The sequence below is a fragment of the Schistocerca piceifrons genome, chromosome 1, assembly GCF_021461385.2.
Source record: "Schistocerca piceifrons isolate TAMUIC-IGC-003096 chromosome 1, iqSchPice1.1, whole genome shotgun sequence".
In the NCBI taxonomy this organism is placed as follows: domain Eukaryota; kingdom Metazoa; phylum Arthropoda; class Insecta; order Orthoptera; family Acrididae; genus Schistocerca; species Schistocerca piceifrons.
Window position 1 is genome coordinate 567,837,560 of NC_060138.1, and position 25,259 is coordinate 567,862,818.

General features: G+C 39.9%; 1 protein-coding gene across 1 annotated transcript in view; it reads right to left on the reverse strand.

The window, feature by feature from the left end:
* Nucleotides 1-25,259, reverse strand: part of LOC124801317 (retinol-binding protein pinta) — a 61,564-nt gene that overhangs the window by 18,306 nt on the left and 17,999 nt on the right. Inside the window, exons 4-5 of the mRNA XM_047263064.1 lie at nt 22,741-22,999; nt 13,678-13,788 (exon numbers count right to left, since the gene is read on the reverse strand). Of these exons, the coding sequence (XP_047119020.1) occupies nt 13,678-13,788; nt 22,741-22,999 (370 nt within the window). The remainder of the gene's footprint in view (nt 1-13,677; nt 13,789-22,740; nt 23,000-25,259) is intronic.

A 25,259-nucleotide genomic window follows, 5' to 3' on the forward strand; every position in this document is an offset into this window, starting at 1 on the left:
CTGCTTGTGTCTGTATATGTGTGGATGGATATGTGTGTGTGTGTGCGAGTGTATACCCGTCCTTTTTTCCCCCTAAGGTAAGTCTTTCCGCTCCCGGGATTGGAATGACTCCTTACCCTCTCCCTAAAACCCACATCCTTTCGTCTCTCCCTCTCCTTCCCTCTTTCCTGATGAGGCAACAGTTTGTTGCGAAAGCTTGAATTTTGTGTGTATGTTTGTGTTTGTTTGTGTGTCTGTCAACCTGCCAGCACTTTCATTTGGTAAGTCACATCATCTTTGACAAAGATGATGTGACTTACCATACAAAAGCGCTGGCAGGTCGATAGACACACAAACAAACACATACATACACACAAAATTCAAGCTTTCGCAACAAACTGTTGCCTCATCAGGAAAGAGGGAAGGAGAGATTCCAATCCTGGGAGTGGAAACACTTACCTTAGGGGGAAAAAAGGACAGGTATACACTCGCACACACATGCATATCCATCCGCACACGCACAGACACAGGTGACTGTGTGTGTGCGGATGGATATGCGTGTGAGTGCGAGTGTATACCTGCCTTTTTTTTCCCCTAAGGTAAGTCTTTCCGCTCCCGGGATTGGAATGACTTCTTACCCTCTCCCTTAAAACCCACATCCTTTAATCTTTCCCTCTTCTTCCCTCTTTCCTGATGAAGCAACCGTTTGTTGCGAAAGCTTGAATTTTGTGTGTATGTTTGTGTGTCTATCGACCTGCCAGCGCTTTCGTATGGTAAGTCACATCATCTTTGTTTTTAAATATATTTTTCCCGCGTGGAATGTTCCCCTCTATTTATATATATACATATATATATATATATAACGGGAATGCACTTCTCTTCCTTCCTTCCCTCTTTCTTGATGAAGCAACTGTGGGTTGCGAAAGCTCAAAATTTTGTGTGTGTGTTTGTGTGTTTTTTTATTGTGCCTATCTACCAGCACTTTCCCGTTTCGTAAGTTATATATACATATATATATATTTTACGATTCAAACCAGCTGTGTGTAAAGTTCCATAAAACATGAGCTTTTCTAAGAGAGTATCATGATCTATACAATCAAACGCTTTGGAAAGATCATAAAAATACCAACTGCCAATATACCAGGTGTACCGGTATGATATGAGCATTTTTTTTGAAAATGAAACACTGATTTTGAATTGAAAAGTAAAAACATTTTATTCAAACTGACCATTGATTTCTATACATTTTTACCACTTTTCTGGCAATTTGTGGACCCCATGCCAATAGAAATGTTCGTCTTTTGAAGCAAACCAATCAGACACCCAATTTTCGACTTCTTCGTAAGAATCGAAGTGTTCCTCAGCCAATGCGTACCCATTGATGAAAACAAATGGTAGTCAGAAGGGGCCAAGTCTGGTGAATGTGGTGGGTGGGGTAGCAGCTCCCAGCCAAGTGTTTTGATCACTGATCATTTTTAGCCGCTCCCCACAGGTTTTAACGTCATTATTTACAATTGTTAGCCCCATTTTCGTAATCTTTCACCACAACACCACTCCTTTTAATACATTTACACGTTTTTTCGAAATTTTCCCAAATTTCTCCGTCCTTTAACGTGTTTTAGCGGCAACACAACCACCTAACCTTCATGCACATCGCTGTCTACCAACCCAAGTTCACCACAGGATCAACTTAACCAACACTTTTTCGCCTTTTTTCTTACCAGATCTCCAGTTATTTTCTAGTTCACCCTTATCTCTCCCCATATATTTTTATCATTCATTTTCATTTCAACCTCATGTTACACTTTCCACCTTCTAATACCATGTCACCCTCACAACACCCCCACCACGACCCCATTAAGTTTTACTTACATGCCCTCCGCAAACATGCCTTCACCCTAGCCAGATTACGCTCGCATATTTTATTTTCTCAGGCTTGTCTGACATTTGGCATAACCCCCAAAGGCCTCACATTTAAAGTTCCCATCTCTGGCTGCAACCCTTCTTTCCATCAGTCCCTATACCAGTTCCAAACTGAACAATCCATTGTCCTCACCCACCTAATCCTTCACCTACACATCAACTCAGCCAATGAACACACCCGTCAACTCCTATCCTTAATAAAAGTCCTCAATCTTTCCTCTCCCACATCCACACCGGCTATTCAGAGCATCCTCCTACAGGCCAACCGCAAATTAGAGCAGCATGCCACCCTTCACCTCAAAAAACTATCGAATCTCCTGGTTTCCCACCTCTGGAAAGGCAACTCACTCACCCTCCACAACCTTTCCAGCAAACCTCAACCACCTCTCATTGCACACAAACCCAGTCTCTCCCACCTACTCAGTCTCCCACTTCCAGCTCCACTCCCTCCAAAACCTCAAAATTCCAAGCAACACAATCTGGCACCACAACACCCTAATTCAGTAGTTAACCTTTCCTCCAAACCTCTCTCCCAATCCGAAACCTCTGTCCTATCCAAAGGCCTCACCTTCAGCCCCACTCCCAGATTCAACCAAACAGCCCTCGTCAAAGATTTACTGTCCTACACCCGTACTCTCTGCTGGAAGTATCACTTTGCCACGAAGAAAAATGATCCTAATCCTACCCCTAACGATCCAACTCTCCAAGACACTATCCAAATTGAACCCTGCCTGGAACAGTTCCGTCCTCCGTCATAGCGGGACCCACCTCCTGTTCCTCAAAATCACCCTCTCCAAACCTTCCAGGAATTTCTGACTTCCAGCCTTGCCTCTCAATCCTTCTTAGAAAACCTTAATCCTACTCCCAACATCACCACTGCTGAAGCCCAGGCTATCCGTGATCTGAAGGCTGACCGGTCCATCATCATTCTTCCGGCGGACAAGGGTTCCACGACCGTGGTACTTGATCGTCGGGAGTATGTGGCTGAGGGACTGCGTCAGCTTTCAGACAACACCACATACAAAGTTTGCCAAGGTAATCCCATTCCTGATGTCCAGGCGGAGCTTCAAGGAATCCTCAGAACCTTAGGCCCCCTACAAAACCTTTCACCTGACTCCATCAACCTCCTGACCCCACCGACACCCCGCACCCCTACCTTCTACCTTCTTCCTAAAATTCACAAACCCAATCATCCTGGCCGCCCCATTGTAGCTGGTTACCAAGCCCACACAGAACGTATCTCTGCCTACGTAGATCAACACCTTCAACCCATTACATGCAGTCTCCCATCCTTCATCAAAGACACCAACCACTTTCTCGAACGCCTGGAATCCTTACCCAATCCGTTACCCTCAGAAACCATCCTTGTAACCATTGATGCCACTTCCTTATACACAAATATCCCGCACGTCCAGGGCCTCGCTGCGATGGAGCACTTCCTTTCACGCCGATCACCTGCCATCCTACCTAAAACCTCTTTCCTCATTACCTTAGCCAGCTTCATCCTGGCCCACAACTTCTTCACTTTTGAAGGCCAGACATACCAACAATTAAAGGGAACAGCCATGGGTACCAGGATGGCCCCTTCGTACGCCAACCTATTCATGGGTCACTTACAGGAAGCCTTCTTGGTTACCCAGGCCTGCCAACCCAAAGTTTGGTACAGATTTATTGATGACATCTTCATGATCTGGACTCACAGTGAAGAAGAACTCCAGAATTTCCTCTCCAACCTCAACTCCTTTGGTTCCATCAGATTCACCTGGTCCTACTCCAAATCCCATGCCACTTTCCTTGATGTTGACCTCCACCTGTCCAATGGCCAGCTTCACACGTCCGTCCACATCAAACCCACCAACAAGCAGCAGTACCTCCATTACGACAGCTGCCATCCATTCCACATCAAACGGTCCCTTCCCTACAGCCTAGGTCTTCGTGGCAAACGAATCTGCTCCAGTCCGGAATCCCTGAAGCATTACACCAACAACCTGACAACAGCTTTCGCATCCCGCAACTACCCTCCCGACCTGGTACAGAAGCAAATAACCAGAGCCACTTCCTCATCCTCTCAAACCCAGAACCTCCCACAGAAGAACCCCAAAAGCGCCCCACTTGTGACAAGATACTTTCCGGGACTGGATCACATTCTGAATGTGGCTCTCCAGCAGGAATATGACTTCCTCAAATCCTGCTCAGAAATGAGATCCATCCTTCATGAAATCCTCCCAACTCCACCAAGAGTGTCTTTCCGCCATCCACCTAACCTTTGTAACCTCTTAGTTCATCCCTATGAAATCCCCAAACCACCTTCCCTACCCTCTGGCTCCTACCCTTGTAACCGCCCCCGGTGTAAAACCTGTCCCATGCACCCTCCAACCACCACCTACTCCAGTCCTGCAACCCGGAAGGTGTACACGATCAAAGGCAGAGCCACGTGTGAAAGCACCCACGTGATCTACCAACTGACCTGCCTACACTGTGACGCATTCTATGTGGGAATGACCAGCAACAAACTGTCCATTCGCATGAATGGACACAGGCAGACAGTGTTTGTTGGTAATGAGGATCACCCTGTGGCTAAACATGCCTTGGTGCACGGCCAGCACATCTTGGCACGGTGTTACACCGTCCGGGTTATCTGGATACTTCCCACTAACACCAACCTATCCGAACTCCGGAGATGGGAACTTGCTCTTCAATATATCCTCTCTTCCCGTTATCCACCAGGCCTCAATCTCCGCTAATTTCAAGTTGCCGCCACTCATACCTCACCTGTCATTCAACAACATCTTTGCCTCTGCACTTCTGCCTCGACTGACATCTCTGCCCAAACTCTTTGTCTTTAAATATGTCTGCTTGTGTCTGTATATGTGTGGATGGATATGTGTGTGTGTGTGCGAGTGTATACCCGTCCTTTTTTCCCCCTAAGGTAAGTCTTTCCGCTCCCGGGATTGGAATGACTCCTTACCCTCTCCCTAAAACCCACATCCTTTCGTCTCTCCCTCTCCTTCCCTCTTTCCTGATGAGGCAACAGTTTGTTGCGAAAGCTTGAATTTTGTGTGTATGTTTGTGTTTGTTTGTGTGTCTGTCAACCTGCCAGCACTTTCATTTGGTAAGTCACATCATCTTTGACAAAGATGATGTGACTTACCATACAAAAGCGCTGGCAGGTCGATAGACACACAAACAAACACATACATACACACAAAATTCAAGCTTTCGCAACAAACTGTTGCCTCATCAGGAAAGAGGGAAGGAGAGATTCCAATCCTGGGAGTGGAAACACTTACCTTAGGGGGAAAAAAGGACAGGTATACACTCGCACACACATGCATATCCATCCGCACACGCACAGACACAGGTGTCTGTGTGTGTGCGGATGGATATGCGTGTGAGTGCGAGTGTATACCTGCCTTTTTTTTCCCCTAAGGTAAGTCTTTCCGCTCCCGGGATTGGAATGACTTCTTACCCTCTCCCTTAAAACCCACATCCTTTAATCTTTCCCTCTTCTTCCCTCTTTCCTGATGAAGCAACCGTTTGTTGCGAAAGCTTGAATTTTGTGTGTATGTTTGTGTGTCTATCGACCTGCCAGCGCTTTCGTATGGTAAGTCACATCATCTTTGTTTTTAAATATATTTTTCCCGCGTGGAATGTTCCCCTCTATTTATATATTTACATATATATATATATATATATATATATATATAACGGGAATGCACTTCTCTTCCTTCCTTCCCTCTTTCCTGATGAAGCAACTGTGGGTTGCGAAAGCTCAAAATTTTGTGTGTGTGTTTGTGTGTTTTTTTATTGTGCCTATCTACCAGCACTTTCCCGTTTCGTAAGTTATATATATACATATATATATATTTTACGATTCAAACCAGCTGTGTGTAAAGTTCCATAAAACATGAGCTTTTCTAAGAGAGTATCATGATCTATACAATCAAACGCTTTGGAAAGATCATAAAAATACCAACTGCCAATATACCAGGTGTACCGGTATGATATGAGCATTTTTTTTGAAAATGAAACACTGATTTTGAATTGAAAAGTAAAAACATTTTATTCAAACTGACCATTGATTTCTATACATTTTTACCACTTTTCTGGCAATTTGTGGACGCCATGCCAATAGAAATGTTCGTCTTTTGAAGCAAACCAATCAGACACCCAATTTTCGACTTCTTCGTAAGAATCGAAGTGTTCCTCAGCCAATGCGTACCCATTGATGAAAACAAATGGTAGTCAGAAGGGGCCAAGTCTGGTGAATGTGGTGGGTGGGGTAGCAGCTCCCAGCCAAGTGTTTTGATTGTATCCTAGACCAGTTTTGCTTTGTGTGCAGGTGCATTGTTGTGTAAAAAAATTACTTTGCCAAGTCTTCTGGCCCATTCTGGTCTTTTTCGATCAATGCATAGTTCAAATTGATCATTTGTTGCCTGTAGCGATTAGTATTCACAGTTTCACCAGGTTTTTGAAGCTCATAATGCACCACATCTTTCTGATCCCACCAAACACAGAGCATTGTCTTTTTGCTGAATCGATCTGGTTTTGCAGTCGATGTTGATGGTTGTACCGGATTAACCCATGATTTTTCCCACTTAGGATTCTTAAAATAAACCCATTTTTCATCACCAGTAACAATTCAATCTAAAATTTATTTTTTTTCATGTCTTTGAAGCAAAATTTGACAAATGGTTTTTCGGTTTTCCATCTGTCTTTCATTCAATTCATGTGGCACCCATTTTCCACACTTTTGGATCTTTCCCATAGCTTTCAAACGGTCAGAAATTGTTTGTTGTGCAACATTTAGCATTGCTGCCATTTGCTTCTGACTCAAAGTACCATCTTCATCCAATATTGCTTGGAATTCAGCGTCTTCGAACTTTTTTGGTGGTCTTCCACGTTCTTCATTTCTTACATCAAAATAATTATTTCTGAACTGTTAAACCATCTGTTGCATGTTGCTTCTGATAGAGCATGATCACCATATGCCTCGACAAGCATTCAATGCGACTCTGCACATTTTTTTCAAATGCAAGCAAAAAATTAATGCTTTCCGCAGATCATCACTTTCAAAAATTCGACATTGTTAACATGATGAAAACATATGATGTTGTTTGTTCCATGACTTGATGTATACTAAATATCTTTGACAGATGTAGAGGTCAAACAAAACAAAAAAACTTAAGGTTTGTTCACAACAAATGTTCCCTATCTACACATTTGTATCTTAACGCTCACTTCATACCGGTACACCTGGTACTGTTATTTATGAATGTGTAAATAGCATTCTCAGTCGAACAACCCTTTTGAAATCTAGACTGTGATGTGCTAAGTTCATTGTTTCCACTTAAGTGCGTGACTTTTTCGAATATTGCCCCAGTTTAATACTCATACCACAGAAAAGCTGACTGAAATAAGTGTTTGTGTAACTGGTGTCAAGAAATGCAGCAAGTTATCATGGGTGGAGAGTCAGTGTCAGAAAAGAAGTAACTTGGGTCATGCCGCAGGGAAATGTGTTGGACCTTTGCTGTTCATGTTGTTTATTAATGACCTCTACCATATCCTACTACTAGTGCATGCAAGAGTGAGTGCATTGAGTGTAGTGTCGCGCACGAGTGTACTTAAGTCAACCACCAATAGTATCACTGCAGGCCGCCCACTAGAGGCCACCTGTAGGAAGCGTGCCCAGGGCGCCTGTATACATGCAGGGCAGTGCTGTCTCACTCTCACTATGTTCTTTCAATTTGTGCCACTCACATCTGTTGTTTGCCTATTGCTTTTGTTGCCCCTTCTGTTTGATTCTTTTGTCTTGTTACTTGTGGTGTCACAAGAGGTTTCTTTCAGTTATAGTTCAGAGGTTTATGAATGAAGCCACATTTGTGTTTCTTGGCTCAGTGTCATCTCAGACTTTTTGCAGATGATGCAGTTATCTATATCTGAAAGACTCTGCATTAATATTAAGTCAGATTTTGGTAAGATTTCAAAGTGGTGCAAAGATTGGTAACTTGCTTTAAATGTTCAGAAATGTAAAACTGTGCACTTGACAAAAGAAGAAAATATAGTATAATGTGACTATAATTTCAATGAGTTGCAGTTGGAATGTGTCAACTAACACTAATACCTGGGTGTAACAGTTTCTATGGATATGAAATGCGGTGATCACAGAGGCTCACTTGTAGGTGAAACGGTTGGGAGACTTCAGTTTATTGGTAGAATACTGGGGAATGCAATCAATCTGCAAAGGCGACTGCTTGCAAATCACTTGTGCATGCTATCCTAGAATATTGCTCCCTTAACAAAAAGCCATACCTAAAGATTGGAAAGTTTCACAGTCCACAACAGTACTCAAGAGAGGATGAGTTACAGATTTATAACACTGATGTCGATTGGCAGTGGTATTTTGGAACATTACTGCGTTTGAAGGTTATGTATTACTTTGAAGAAAACAATCTTTTGACACAGGCAGCAGGGATTCAGAAAATACTGTTCTTGTGAAACACAACTAACTCTTTATTCTCACAAAGTAATTAGCGCTATTGACACAGGATCTCAAATTGACTCCATACTTCCAAGATTTCCAGAAGGCCACTGACAACGTTCCGCGTGTGCCACTGGATTCATAATTTCCTGTCAGAAATGTCACAGTATGTAGCAATAGACGGAAAGTCACTAAGTGAAACAGAAGTGACATCTGGCATTCCCCAAAGAATGCTATAATGTCCTCTGTGGTTCCTAATCTATATAAACAAATTGGGAGACAATCTGAGCACCTTTCTTAGATTGTTTGCAGATGGCACTGTCATTTACTGTCTAGTCAAGTCATCAGATGATCAAAACTAACTGCAAAATGATTTAGACATTATACTTATATGGTGCGAAAAGTGGCAATCGACTCTAAATAAAGAACAATGAGAGATCATTTACATGAATACTACAGGATATCCATTAAATTATTTCAGTTACATGATAAATCACACAAATATAAAGGCTGTTGATGCAACTACATACCTAGCAATTACATTTACAAGCAACTTAAATTTGACTGGTCACATAGATAATTTTGTGGGGACTGCAAAAGAAAGACTGTGTTTCGTAGGCAGAACACTTAGAAGATGCAACAGGTCTATGTAAGAGACTGCCTATGCTATGCTTGTCCATCCTCCGCTAGAGTACTGGTGTGTAGTATGAGATCCTTACCAGATAGGATTGACAGAGTCTATCAAAAAACTCCAAAGAATGGCAACTTGTTTTGTATTATTGCGAGAGTGTGTCATGGATACGATAAGCGATTTCAGTAGAACTTATTACAACAAAGATGTTTTTCATTGTGCTGAGAGCTTACCACAAAATTTCAAACATCACCTTCCTCCTCTGAACGCGAAAATATTTTATTGTTGCCAGCCTACAAAGGGAGAAATAAGAGAAACCAGAGCTCACACACAGATTATTTTTCCCACAGGCTGTAAGTGAATGAGTGGCAGAGAAATATCCTGTAGGTGGTTCAATGAATCATCTGCAAGACACTTAAATGTGCATTGCGGAGTAGTCATATAGATGTAGATGTGGGTGTAGACCTGAAACAAATAAGATAACAAGGGACATTAAATGTGTACAGAGAAGAACAGCACAATTGGTCGTAGGTTTGTTTGATCGATGGGAAAGTGTCACAGAAATGCCAAAGAAACTGAACTGGCAGACTCCTGAAGATAGATGTAAACTATCCCAAGAAAGCCTAGTAGAAACTTTAAAGAACTCGCTTTAAATGCTGATTCTAGGAGTATACTATAACTTCTATGTATTGCTGCCGTAGGGATTGTGAGTACGACATTAGAATAATTACACAGAAGCATTTCCACTATCATTCTTTCCACACACTGTACATGAGTGGAATGGGAAGAAATCCTGCTAATTGGGACAATGGAACATGCCCTCTGCTATGCACTTCACACTGATTTGCAGAGTATCAATGTAGATGCAGATGAATTCAGTACTAAGCTGCACAGCAATCCCATCTTTCCATTTCTAAATCTCAATCATGTTGTTTTCTGATCTAGGTACAGAAATTAAAGCTAGTAGTATAAAGTATGCAGTAGCTATTTAATATAACAGTGGAAGCAGTAGATTTTTGAAGGTGTGGCAGTGTTCTTAATTTTACGATGTTAAACACAACTGAAGTATATAAATAGTAATGTGTTGTTGTTTTTGTTGTCTTTTGTCCATGGACTGATTTGATCCAGCTCTCCATGCTAATCTATGCTGCACAAGCCTTTTCGTCTCTACATAACTGCTGCAGCCTACATCCATTGGGAAGCTGCTTACTGTATTCAAGCATTTGTTTCCTTCTGTAATTTTCAACCCCCACAATTCATTGATGCCTCAGAATGCCCTATCAACTGACCCCTTCTTTTAGTCAAGTTGTCACAAATTTCTTTTTCTTCATTTTAAGTTAGTACCTCCTCATTAATATTCAAACTACTCATTTAATTATCAACATTCTTCTGTAGCAACCACATATTGAAAGCTAGAGGAGACAGTGGCCATATGTGTGTGTATTTTGCTTGTGTGAATGTGTGCGTGTTTTCAGTTTGTGAAGAAGGACTTTTTTGTTCGATAGCTTAAATGTTTAGCAGTCTCTTCATTGTGCCTGTCTGCAAATGAATGCCTCCTCCATTTTGTGAGATTCAATATCTTGTGTGTTATTTAAGGATATAGACTGGGCTTTGTCTTTTTGCTTATTTGATTCTCTGTTGTCTTTATAGCATAATGAGCCAGGACCACCCCACCTGCTATTGTTGCACTCCTACTAATAATTTTTTTTCTATTCATTTTCCATTTCGAATCTAGTCCTCTAAGTAATGTATAGGAAATACATGCTCTAATCTTTCAAAACGTATGTCAGGTGATACATCATGCAAATTCATTAATCAGACTACAATTATTCATATGCTGATTACAACAGCACATTCAGTTTACCTAGAATGTATGTTAATTGAAAGTTATTAATATCTGAAAATTTTACTACAGTACAGCATATGGTATTTTGACTGAACTAATCTGCCATATTGAACACACACATATACAACCAGAGACCTAAGGCTCCAGACTTAACAGGAACATGTTTTAATTCTCCTAAAACTAATTACCTTAAAAGATAATTAGTATTGATCTTCAGACACACCAAATTTTCTATTGCAGATTTTGCCATTGTACTCATTAGATTCCTCCTTTTATGACTATACTTCTGTCATCCTAATTTTTCTGGGCCAAATGACATTTCAGTAAGTAATAAGCCTCAAATTAAAAAGTTGCATCATTTTTATAATTTTAAATATGGCAGCTGTGATCATAAATAGTTAATTTTCAGCATTTACACACAAAAGAGTTCCGTAACCTTTTACATTTTATCAACTCACTACATATTTTGTGAACCAAGTTATTGTTGAGCCATACAGTTAATCCAAATTAGTAAATTCTAACCTAGCAATTTTATAAACAAATATGTAATTTCCAAAATCCAAAATTTTTCTTACGCCATGTTATTAATACCCACCTACCCAAAAATTTTCAGTGTGTGCTCCAAAATCACACAAGCAATGTCTATGTGGAAGTCCTGGGTGATCTCATACATGACTGACATCTCCCTCAGTATCTGCCACTTGTATTCATATGATCAACATCTTTTTTGTAACTTGTACTATCTTTTATTAACTTCTTTGAGTCAATAATTTATTCTGGTCACACATTTTTGCTAACATGATAATCATCTTTGTATTAGTGTTGTATACCTGGAAATCTGGCGTATTCAATGACTGTAATTGAAAGCAAGCTTCAGTATTAAACTGTGAGAATTAATTATTTGAAAGTTTACTGTAGATAATTTGCTCATGTCATACTGATTAATGGGATGCTGAAAGTGCCTGCCTGTGAAAAATGTTTTATGTAAGGGCTGAAAATATTCATCATGTTGCTATTTGTGACCATTCACTAAAGCATGTGGTGTAAGTTATTGGAAATATTTCCCATACCGCCATTTTTACAGAAATGTAATGAATGTTCTTTGATGAGAGACTGATGCAGAATAGAATTAACTGGTAGGCAACCTTTCAAATTCACTATTTCATGGCTTGAAGCTACCCAGTCGTATTCTGTTGTGGTCCTTACCACTGTTTCCATCAATTGTCACCTAATGCTCCCTTTGAAACTCTCAGCAGCCTTTGACACAAGCTCCTTAATTCTATAATTTCTTCAGTTTGCCCTCCAGTTCATAACCAATAAATTATGGTCAGAATTCATATCTGTCTCTGGAAATATCCTTTAAAACCTTGTTTTGAAATCATCTTAACATTATGTAATCTATCCTAAACTTACTGGTATCACCAGGTCTCTTCTGTGTACACAACCTTGTTTCACACTTTTTAAATCTCATGTTAGCAATTATTAAACTAAGTGCAAAATACTACCAGGTGGTTTCTTCTTTCATTCCTCTTCCCTAGTTCAAGTTCTCCTGCCAAGTTTCCTACCCATCTTCTTCCTATTATTGTATTCCAGTCCCTCATCACAATTAAATTTTTATTCTCATTACTATTCAATGATTACTTTTATCTCATCCTGCAGTTCTTTAATCTCTATATCATCTGTGGAGCTATCATAGCACCTTGCTTGCATTCCAGTTTTCTTACTCGTTATTATATCTACTACTGCAATTCTCCTATTTGATTTTGCATTTATAACCTTGTTGTCATCTGACCACAGATTCTACGCTTCCTACCTCAGCACTTCACTTAATTCCCAGTTTATCTAATTTCGACTTACCAATTTTTCTTTTCTAGTTGTTTAACATAGTTACTGGATAAGGGATCTAACATTCCAACCTGAAGAATGACAGTTTTTTTCTTCTTGATGACAATAGCTTCCTGAGTAGATCTGAATGGGGGACTATTTTGTCTACACAATATTTTACCCGAGAGGGTGCTATCAACATGAAGCCATATAGTAGAGATTCACATTGTTGAGAAATATGATGACTGTAGTTTCCCCTTGTTTTCAATCATTCACAGTACCAACATAGTAAGGCTATGTTGGTTAAGGGTACAACACCAGACCAGTCAATCATCCATACCAATACCCCGACAGCTATTGAAAAGGCTGCTGCTGCCTTGCTTCAGGATCCACATGTTTGTCTGACCTCTCCACAAATACCCCTCAAATGTAATTATATCTATGGTTTGGCTATCTGTACCGCAGAGTCACATAAGCTGCCCTAACTCGGGAAGGTCCATGGTTTGTGACAGGTATCACAGTGTAGTAACTAACAGTCATTTGTCAAAGCGTTTTTGTACCTATTTCACTTTCTTAATGTGTTCCTTTACACATTCAACATTCATGACGATAAATACTGGTACTCCTTTATGATGAGATCTATAGGAAGTGATGATTAAATTAACGCAGAAAAAAATATTGAAATATTATGGAGAGAATTCGACAGTAGTCATAATTTTGAATAAACAGGATGTTTTACCTTTAGACTGAATTACTCCTTAAAACAATATTGTGAGATCTGAAATTAAATTGACTGAAAAATTAAATTTCACAAAAAATAATAAAGATGCTTGATTAATGTTCCACACAGTAAAAATTAGTTGGTTTCCTTACAATACTGAAGAAATATGTTGAAACTTAATACACAAACTTTATGCACTATGACAATACAATATGTACACAATTTTCACTTTGATGGTGGCAGTAGTAAGAGTTTTTATTTTAAAATCTTACCCTGTTTCGAAGTTTTTCACGCATGAATCTACGGAACGTATTCAGAACAACATTTACATATACAGGAGCATTGATGAAGTCAAGTCGCCGGATTCGTACTGGATAGCAGTCCTGAAATAGCCAAGCAATCTGATTTAATAAGATATTCTTATGAAAAGACATACAAATATTAAAATTGTACATAAAAGATTTAAATTTTTTACAAACACTTAATTTCCAGGGCTTTTTAGTGAGCTAACATAAACTTTACTGTTAATAATTACTTTGTCTCGAATGAAAGTCTTCGTATTGCAGAATAGATGATATTTTGATGCCAAACAGCAAGATGAGCAAGTAGGTGGACAAACAGATAAGTAAATGAGGGAGTAAAATGAAGCTGAAAAGAAATGGTGAAATTCATGGAGAGAAAATTTATTTAAAGATTATGATGGTCCACAAACATAACATATTGGTCCAAATATAAGCCGCACCCTTAAGTTTGAGGGGATAGGGAGGAGAAAGACAGAAATTCAGTGGAGAAAAATTTATCACTTTACCTATTTGAAAAAACCTGTTAACAATATGATCACCCTGAAATCACATTTTGAAATGCTGTAATGTAGATAAATTGCACAGAAACACCAGCCTTCAAACTACAGTATTACTGATGTCACTTAACTTCACTGTTGGCATTTGTTTGGGGGAAACAACAAAATCAGACAGTGATTGAGAATGCATACATTATTCTTTAGCCAACAGGTCAGCTTTGTCTTATTTACTCTTAGTTCTAGTTTCACAGTTCTTGGTTTACTTTTGTTGTTAAGCTCCCTGCTGGCTAATCAAGTGAATAATCTTGTCAACTTGATCTCCATTTCTGTATGTTTTTGGCTGAAACGATGGAAGCTGCCTGTAAATAGCTGATCTCAAAATTAAAAGATAAAGAACTGGCCTCGAGCAATGTACAGGAAACTTTACTTCATGTTGTGATATTAAGGGAACCCAGATAGAAGGACAGCTTTTGCACCTAGAAGAGGACCTACACAAGCAGATTAGGGATGTGTAAAATTGAGCTGCAGGATGTGACAACATGACTATATACCAATAAGTGTTGAATATGACAGTTTGCCCGCTGCACCTAATTTCATTTTGTCTCTGAAGTTGAAAACACAAATATTGAAGTTCCTTCTGGAGAAGCCTAGATTTGGTATTTACCCAAAGAGCATTACTAGCAATTATACAAAGTTTGCTGCGAAGGTTAACAGCTTGGATGCCCAAGCAGTCAAAATGGCATCACATGGATCTCCACTTGAAGGCTATTGTGTATGTAAATCATTGGATTAAACATTGCAACAAGTGTTTCAATTCAAGTAAATTGATGACAGAATTCCATCAGAATTATGCTGACATCTGAGGAAGCTATGTTAGGTGAAACACTACACTAACACAACTATCACTTTCAGTGGAAACAGTGATGGTGACATGTAGAAAGGGTGTGTTAACTCTGTGCTTGCAGTAGCAGACAAGGTGCACACTATAGTGGGCCAGGCGAGTACCTCGGCAGTGACATGGTATCTAGTGACATCCACATTGGAAAGACTGCAGCTATATGGCATGAACAACAGGTTTACATCAACGAGCAGCTTCAAAGTCGGATATACCAGATGGATGCAATTCAGAAGCAACTGTTGGCGCTAACCAATAAGCAGACATGCACAAGGAGAGATAAAGAAGAGGGGCATCCAGCCAGCCAGCAGAATCAAACAGACAGCCAGATGGTGCAAGGACGACAAAATCACCAGGAGTGTTGGTGCTGCAGGCGTTTAGGTGATCAGGCTATGAGATGCAGACCTTCCTGCTCATTCCCAGTAGGTGCAGCATATTACACAGTTCCAAAAGAGCACCAAAGTGTAAATGAAGGCGTTGCCCCTCCTTCTGTAGATACCTGCAGTGACAATCACAAGTAGCCAAAATCCAGCACACCAGATGATTCCCCACCTGGGGAACTTAAGCCGACTAGTTGCTGGTCTTTTCATTTGACATCACAATGGGTGACTTACATGTTGATAATGATGAAATTATGAGGAGGATTGCATTACACCCACTCCCAAAACGGAGAAAATCTCCAACTCAGCTGGGAATCGAACCTAGACCCACTGCACAGCAGTCAGACATGCTGACCACTCAGCAAAGGGGGATGGACCATTGGACCAGTTTTATGCAATAAACTGACCATGTCCAGCAAGTGTATCTGCTCACATTTTGCACCATTCTCATGTGAAAGACAGGAAGGCTGATCAGCACTACCTTATTGATTTGGGCTTGGATGGAAGTGCGCTGCCGTTCATACAAAGTACGACCACAGCGGCAGATGCAACTCTCTACCATACAGCAGCTAACAACTCACCCATGACAATGTATGATGAATGTGAAGCAACAGTGAACCTAGGCTTCAGTAGAAGTTCAAATTAGGGTTCACACTCGCAGATGTCAGTGAACCGATATTTGGTGCAGACTTCATACAAGACCAAGAATTGGAAATAAAGCTAAGTATTGCACAAATTAAGGTGGAAAGTGGTGCTAATAATGTCATTGCCTCAAACCAATAGTTTGATTAGTCCACAAGCTAGAAAAAAGACTGTTGATCAATTAAAGAAAGTATTGCATACTATGATGAATGAGATTAAGATGACATACGGCCAACCAATCTGTCACCAACCACAGCATCCAACTGTTTCTCAGCAGCGAAAGTGAATTTTAATGAGATGTTACAAGCGGGCATCATGCAAGGCTCTGACTGCCCATGGGCATCAGTGTTACTCCTAGTTACAAAGAAAAATGGCACCTGGAAGCCACTGTCTAAATCCACAAACGATACTTGATTGCTATCCCATTACTAACCTAAGGGATTTCATGAACATTTGAGCTGGAGCTACAGTCTTCAGCATTGTTGACTGCACAAACACTTATAACCATATGCCAGTTGCAGAAGACAGCATTCCCAAGACAGCTGTGATAATGCCTTTTGTTCTCTTTGAATACATATGTGTGATAATTGGTTAAAAGAATGCAGCACAGTCACAGAAGAGGTTTGTACATGAAGTAGTATGAGTCTTACAGCTGTGCTTTGCCTACTTCAACAATATTGATATTTTTAAAGACAGCCAAATTACATGAGGAATACCTTAAGGCAGTGTTCAACAGGATACATTAATATTGGTCTGGTGACCAATGAGGTAAAATGAGTTCTGTGTCAAAAACAGATGACTTTTCTTGATCACACAGTCTCAGCACACTGTATTTGTCCTCTCAAAAAGAAGGCAGAGGACATAAAGAACATTCGAAGCCTATGGATTACCAACAGTTAAGAAGATTTCTGGTGATCATCAACTTTTATGAACATCACCTGCCCAGAGCAGCAGAGATGCAAGGCATCACTGACAGACACACTGGCTGCATCCCCTGCCACTGACACCCATAATGCAGCATGCCTTTGAAAATATAATGGGTAGTTTGCAACAAGAAATCCTCTTATCCCACCTGGACCATAATATACCATTAGCAACAGTTGTGGATGCCAGCCAACAGGCTATCAGGGCAGCTCTCCACCAATGTGTTGAGGTTTTCTCCCAGAAGCTGATGGAGGCACAAAATAATGAGAGTGCATACGATCAAAAGCTGCTGGCCCTTTATAAATCTGTACTACACTTTCACTCTTGTACTGAAGCTAGACTATTCACAATATACACAGACCATAAGCCAATCGCTTTCACTTTTCACAAGATCAATGAAGGTTGCACACCTTGGGAGTTCCATCAGCTAAAATTCAATGAGTAATCCATAACAGACCTATGATGCATAAGAAGGGCAGAAGATATAGCAGCTGATTTTTTTTTTCTGTCTTGAGTTGGTGCATTTTCTTTTGCAAGAAATTATGATCAACTTAGGGCAGCACTAGTTACAGACAAACAGGTGCAACAATATTTGCAAGATGGTTCATCAGCTTTTTTTTAGCTCAACAAGTGTGGTTGCTAGACGCAAAGGACCTTTTTTAGTGTGGCATGTTAACAATGCAAAGCTGACAAACATGTACATAAGCCAATGGGATAATTTTCTAAAGCAACAAGTTGTTTCTCTCACTTTCACATAGACCTTGTCCATTCTCTCCATCATTAAATATTTACAGCTGTAGACAGATATACTCATTGGGCACAGGGAACACAAACCAGTCATATATCAGCAGAAATGACAGCAAGGGCCTTCTTATAATGTTGATTTCCTGTTTTGGCTGTCTGCCTTGTGCCAGCATAGATTGGTGGAGACAATCTGAGGGACAATGTTCCTCGGAAGTGTCTAGATTGTGCAGGTTCAAGCACAGTCATGTGCCAGGAACCATCCTGCAAGCAGTGGGATTGTAGAACATTGGCATAGAACATTGAAAGCAGTGCTTCTGCGTCATAACAACAGCTGGTCAGCCATGCTATCACTGGTTTTTCCAGGGCTTCTCACAGCCTTTAAACCAGACATTGGAACATGTACAACAGAAACTGTTTATGGAGATACATTTCACCTGTTGTCTTGAGTTTTTTTTTCCTTCAGTGAAACTGATGCAAATGGAACCAGAGCTACCTTATATGATGCAACAGATCAATCTCCAAGTAACTAAGCTGCACCTTTCATCAGTGCCCCATCATGAAGCACAGAGAATGTTCATCAACAAGGCCCTTAAAACATGCTCACACATGATTTTAAGAACAGATGTGGTACGCTCACTACTGAAACCACCACACTCTGGACCTTTCAAGAAACACAAAGTGCAGATAATGCACAATGACAAATCTATGACGGTATGTGGGTGCAGGTATATCTGGCATATTTGCTACCTCCAGACATAACTGCACAACAAGAAGAGAGCTTGGATACTACACCAGTGACTTTGATTAAATTGGATACAGATACTGATCAGGCAACAGCAGCATCACCCTCGACTCAGCAAATGAGCCAGCAAGAAGTGCCGAAGAAGTCAGTAATCTATACAATGGTAGGTCAAAGGGGATGATGTAAATACACACATATCCCAGGAGCCCTGCTCTACCACAGGGGGCTTGAGGGGCGTCTGGAAAGTGTCAAAGTCAGACAGGGATTGAGAACACATATATTATTTTTTCACAGACTAGCCATGTTTGCCTCATTATTTTTTGAAATATTGTATATTCGATGAATTGCAAACTGTTTTAGCATCAGCTGTATGGGTGTAGCTATACTACCTATATGTGACATCAAAGTTTGTGCCAGACTGGGACTTGAGCCCAGATTTCCTGCTTATTGCAAGCGGTCACCTTAACCACTTAGGCTATGCATGCATGCTTCCCGAGCCAACTCAAACTTCCATACATTATACTGTTTACTTCCTTTTCATAGTCTGATTAGTCTATGGCATAAGCAAATAGACAGCATGACATGTGGAAGTTTGTTAACTTGAGTTTGTGTGTGTCTCTGTATATTTATGGCTGAAATGATGGAAGCAGCCTGTAGGTTCATTACAGGCAGTATTTTTGTCACTCTCTTCCCAAAGTATGTTATCATCACTACTATCCACAAAATTAGACACAAAGCACATCATGAACCCTTCAATGACAGAATCTAGAGATATTGGGGCACCAAGGAGAGAGACTCCACTCATGATTTTTTAAAAAATTGGCTGAGTGCATGACTCCATTCTAAAGGCCAGTTAGAGCAATAAATGTTTTGTTGATGGTGACACCAAGCACTTGCAGTTTTGAAGTCATGCCTCTGGGCATATGGATTAGGTCTGTCTTCATTACAGTGCCTTTATTCTTTACTTCAGGTATGGTATGAACTTTAAAGCCATCCAACATTAGCATGGCTTTTTTACTGAGCAGCACACTAGGTCTTTGATTCCTAACAGTAACTGGTCAGTTCATCATTAATTCTGTAATCATCTAGCTTTTATTTTGGCAGTGGACAAATATTCCTTAGGCATTTTTCATGTGGGTGAAGTTTTGTACATAGGAATAACAAAGGGGGCATATTTTGTCCCTCTACAGGAACTGCTAACATCACAGTATTTCTTTGTTTTAAATTTCCAGTTGTTCTTAATGAGATATTTTTTACACTTTTATAGTTCACTGTCAAATTGCTTGTCATTTTCCAAAATATGGACATTGTGTACGCATTACTGATCTGGGCCAGAGGGTAAGACAGCCATGGCCACATTGGCTTACGTGCCTCACTACATTGACAAGTTTCTCAATAAAATCTTGTTGCAATCTATGTGCCAGTGAAGTACTTAGTCAAAGAGAGAAGTTACTTTATGCATAAACCTGGGGCATTAACCAGTACTCCCACAGAAATCTATCTGTGCTATGTTTAAGGTCTTCACAATTTCCAGTTCTTTAACTGGATTATTTGTTGAAAAATAAGTATCTCATCTTTCCTGTTATATTGTACAGAGAAAAGAACCCTAATTTCAAGTTAAGAACATTTCCTAGCTTTTGACCTTCTGCAGGATTTACTTGATGAAACAACTGTTTGTGGTTTGTTCTCTACTGTGAACCAACAATGCACATTCGAGTCGTCTAATCCACACTTTGTGTTGAGTTTTTTTTATTAAATGTACACTACTCTTCACATAACGGATAACATTGTGTTTGAAATTTATGTCATAACTGCATCAAATTCTGAGTTCATGATGATTTTTTATTGATGTTATTACTCAATGGTGAAGAAAAAATTTTACTCTTTAGTTAGAGGAAAACTGCACTGCCCTGTCGTGTAAAATAATGGAAGTGGGAGCTGGATGGCAGTCACTAGCTAAATGAAACTTCAAACTTCAGGGATGACTACATTGTCATATTCTATACAACTACTGACCCCCAACAACTAACAATATTGTCGCTCCATTTCCAGCTAAGAAACAACCACTACAGCTGAAGTTTCTATTATATAAAATAAATTGGTATTTGTAGGGTCCTAAAGATAAACTGAAACCTAATTTTTTGGTAGAAAATTTTAAGGAAAAAGCATGGTTTATAAATGCCAATATGGTGTACTGAATGCAAGGCTTTAAATGTACATGCCAAAGGGCAGATGTCAGCTGTTTTGTACCACCTAGATCAAACTGATTAGTAGAAATGGGGTGTTGCATTGTAGATGACTTAAAAAATAATCACAGCTGCATTTAGTGAGGGGCAGAAGCAGGAACAAGTTTAATATTAATTAAACTGCATGTCTCTGTTCTAAAATATAAAGTTAATACCAGTTGCTAATGTGTAGTCTGAGTCTTATGTGGTGCTGTGGAGTAAAAAACCATTGACTGCTGGGGCTGGCATGTTGTTCCACTTATGTAGATATGATAGCAGCATCTGGGTGCTCCCTGAGAGGACTGCAGTGACATATGGCACAGGGAGAAAAGAGTTGGGAACCCTAGCAGTTACAGCCTATGACAAGACAAAATGACACTAGTTGGTGCAAGAGGCCAGCATCATTTCTGAAACTGTTGCTATAGCCTCCCTGCAGCATCTGCTTAGTCTCCAAATACTCCCTCATGGTCATGTAAAGTGTGTACCTGTGATCTTGGTTAAAATTGTCACAGTTTATTCTAATTTCTGACATCTCCTTTATGATGGGAGTCCAAATATGATGACACATGAGTGGCCTGCTTTGGTAGGTTCCAGACTTTGCTATCATGCCTGCATAAGTGAACTCTAAGCTATAATAATACTCATAAGATAAAAACAATGAGAGTTTAAGATATGAAGAATAAAATTAAAAGCCTCCTTTTCTTAATCATATCTTTTCATTCATTTTATAAGAGGAAACATTAAAACATTATGAATCACTTGGGGGAAAACATAGCAAAATCTAGAAGTTTCAGATGGAATAATCTGAAAAATTACATCCTAGTAGAAATACCTTAATCAATGCCCTGTCTCTTGCATCTTTTCTTATATTCATACCTCATTTGTGGACTTCAGTATCTACTTAACATTACAAAATGAAATTAGGACATAAGTCTTCCTTATTTAACAGGTGCAACTTGTGTCACAGCGATCTCATCTATACAAATACTGTATAGACTCATAAATAAATCATTCTTCAAGAGCATCTCTATGTCAGACATATTTCACAAAAACAATATTATGAGAAGGAAAGTTGCTACTCATCATATAGTGGAGATGCCGAGTCGCAGGTAGGCACAACAAAAAGACTCTCACAATTATGGCTTTCGGCCATTAAGACCTTCGCCAACAATAGACACACACACGCACATGCACACACACTCACGCAAACGTAACTCACACTGCCAGTGTGGTTTCAGTTGCCTGAGCTGCATTCATGTGTGTGAGTTGTGTTTGCATGAGTGTGTGTGCGTCTGTTGTTGACAAAGGCCTTAATGTCCGAAAACTATAATTGTGAGAGTCTTTTTGTTGTGCCTATCTGGGACTCAGCATCTCCACTATATGGTGAGTAGCAACTTTCCTTCTCGTAATACTGTTACATTCCATCCAGAATTTTCCACTGTTTGATATTTCACAAAAATCAGTATATAATGAAACTAACAGAATAAATGTGGTTAAATTTGACATTCCAGTGTCCAATTATAGATTCTCGTTTTATTTATTTTATGTAGACATGAATTCTGGAAAGGAAGCAAGGAAGATTAACGTTTAATACCTACCAATGATAAAGTTATTGGAGATAGCACAAGCTAGCACTGGAAAAGAATGGGGAAGCAAACTAGTCATGACCGTTTCAAAGGAACCACCCTGGTAGGAATTTTGAGAGATTTGGGTAAATAAACAAAAACTTTAATCTGAATACATGAATGGGTGTGTGAGTCATCAACACTCTGAGTGTGAGTCCAGTGGCTTACTTCATCCAGTGTGTATTCTGAAGTCACCGTATTTTGTGAACATTGTAACACATGCTGCACATGTTCCAGTATTTAGTGGCATTTTATAGCAACTAGTAACGTGTAATTTTTATTCAAGCTAACACACTTTGCATAAGAATCACGCACAGAACACAACTAAGTCTACAGTAAAAGCAACAAAGATTACTAACCTGCCATGCATGAACAGCATTTCGTATGATCTTTATAGTTAGTTGTCTGGCATGGCCAACACCAATTCCAGCTAGATCTATGATGGCAATAACACCATACACAGAAATGGTCTCATCCATCTCTAAAGCACGGTCAAGAACCATCATCCCTGTCTTGAACACATCATCCTGGCGATGCTTTGCTGGGTTGTGAACTGCAGCACGAATGATTACCACGGTGTTGTGATGCTCATTGTGCTTTCTCAGTGGTAGGAAAACACTGCAAAAGATATTAGAATATAATTTTGTGACAGTTTATTAGAAATGTGAGTGGAAATGTAGTATACTACATTTTAAACATTATTTCTCAATTTAACAAAGGACTGCCACATCAATTACATCATTTCTGTCAATACATTCTCTGTATTCCTACTACCTGGTAGGTATTGAAAGTTCCTCTTTTTCAGTAGACCATACAATGTTTCTCTTTTCTATGGAGAGAGATATAAAGGTTTTGTCAAAAAATTTTTGAAAATAAATTCTTAGTTGCAAGTGTCACAAATGTTTATGTTTAGGCCGACATCCTATAGCTATTGTGGACTGCCATAACAGGAAGATAACTGAGATGCTCGATGAAACAACACACATGGTGGAAAGGTACTCCAATATACACTTAGTGTGTTTGCTAGAGGCTTACTCAGGATTTAAAGGTAGCTTTGTTGCTGATTCTTGAATTCTTCCAGGTGAAATTTAGTACTCATGGTAACATCAACATCAATTTCCAACTAGGTTCTAAGGTCATTCTTAATTCCTTTTAATGAGTAGCTAAAAAGCTGAAGATCAGGACAGTTCCATTTTTTAGATGCCTACATCACAAGCTAACTTGAGCAGAAGAAAGAAAAAGTATTTGCACGTGAATCTGAAGAATTGGGTGTAGTAGTAGGAGAGATGAAAAAATGCACAGTTCTCATACATTAACAGATAAGAGAGAGTAACTGAGATGAATGAAGATTTTGTGGACTATTTTATCTAGCTGCAATCTCAAGAGTGAAAAAAGTATGTGTACAGGAAATCAGAGCTGTGTCATAAACAGACAAAATTTAAGAAGAAGACACTCAAGTGCAATCAGTCTTCAAAAATTTATCAGTATTTATCATGATTATAATTGCTTAGAATTCTAAGTTTCTACAGCATACAGGAAAAGAATTACTAGAAAATTAAAAACAAGTACAAGATGGTGAGAGGAATATTAACTTCTCATATAAAGCTGCTACTGGCCAAGCAAAAGGACTGACAATAATCCAGTATTAGAGAAATGTAGCTGAAGAAAGAAGGGAAAAATAAAGGCTACAGAAAGCACTGTTTTTCGGTACGTCTGTCACAAGAACCCTGTGTAGAGGGAGGATGATGATGATGATGTTTGGTTTGTGAGGTGCTCAACTGCCCGGTTATCAGCACCCGTACAAATTCCAAGCCTTTGCTCAGTGCAGTTTCACCACTGTCATGAATGAGGATGAAATGATGAGGAAAACACAAACACCCAGTCATCTTGAGGCAGGTGAAAATCCCTGACCCTGCCGGGAATCGAACATGAGAGCCTGTGCTTGGGAGTCAAGAACACGGCCACAAGACCACAATCTGTGGACTTTAATAAAGAGAACTTAAAAGGACTACACCAACTTCTTTAATAAAAGGGAACAAAAAGGAGTTCAGAATCTAAATGAGTACCGTGGTACATGGTGGTTGGTTGATAAGTCTAGTATATTCAAACAAATTTCGGGCTTGCAGCCGGTCGTCGTTCAATACTTCGCACGATATTTCAACTGGGCACCTGCCAGTCATCTTCAGGTGAGCCGTCGCAGACTGGCGATAACGTCCTCCACTCCGCAATATATAGCGTACTGTAACTAATCTGTGCATGCATCGAAAACTTGATAGTTGAACCAACACTGCCCGCCGGCAACACCCTCGCTGGTGGAATAGCGGAACTCAGTCACCCTCTGCGTTGCTGTTTGCCACGGCCGTCGACGCACTCTGTTGTCTTCAATTTGAGCAAATCGTGGAGACGATGGGATTCCATGCACTGTCCAGCTGGTAGCTGCTGTCATGGTTTAACAGATTTTCCGCCAGTCATATTTCTACGGATTCTGTAATAATGGAGTCCCAGAAAGACGTTGCTGTGGACAAAATCATTGTTTTCTCGTACTCCATTGAATGTCCAGTAGAAATACAATGTTCAGCAATAGCGGACTTGCTTGGCTGCAAAAGGCGGTTGTAACGTTGATGTTCAGTGCAGCGTTCTTTCACGGTGCGTGTGGTTTGACCTATGTAAGCCATACCACATTGGCACGGTATCTTGTAAATTCCGGCCTTTTGTAGTAACAGATTGTCCTTAACTGATCCCACAAGGTCCACAATCTTCGATGATGAGCGGAAAACCACTTTTACCTAAAATTTTCGGAGGATTCTTGCTATTTTAAATGAAGTGTTGCCAACAAAAGGAAGAAAAGCTAAAGATTGTTCCGGCATGTTCTCCTCTT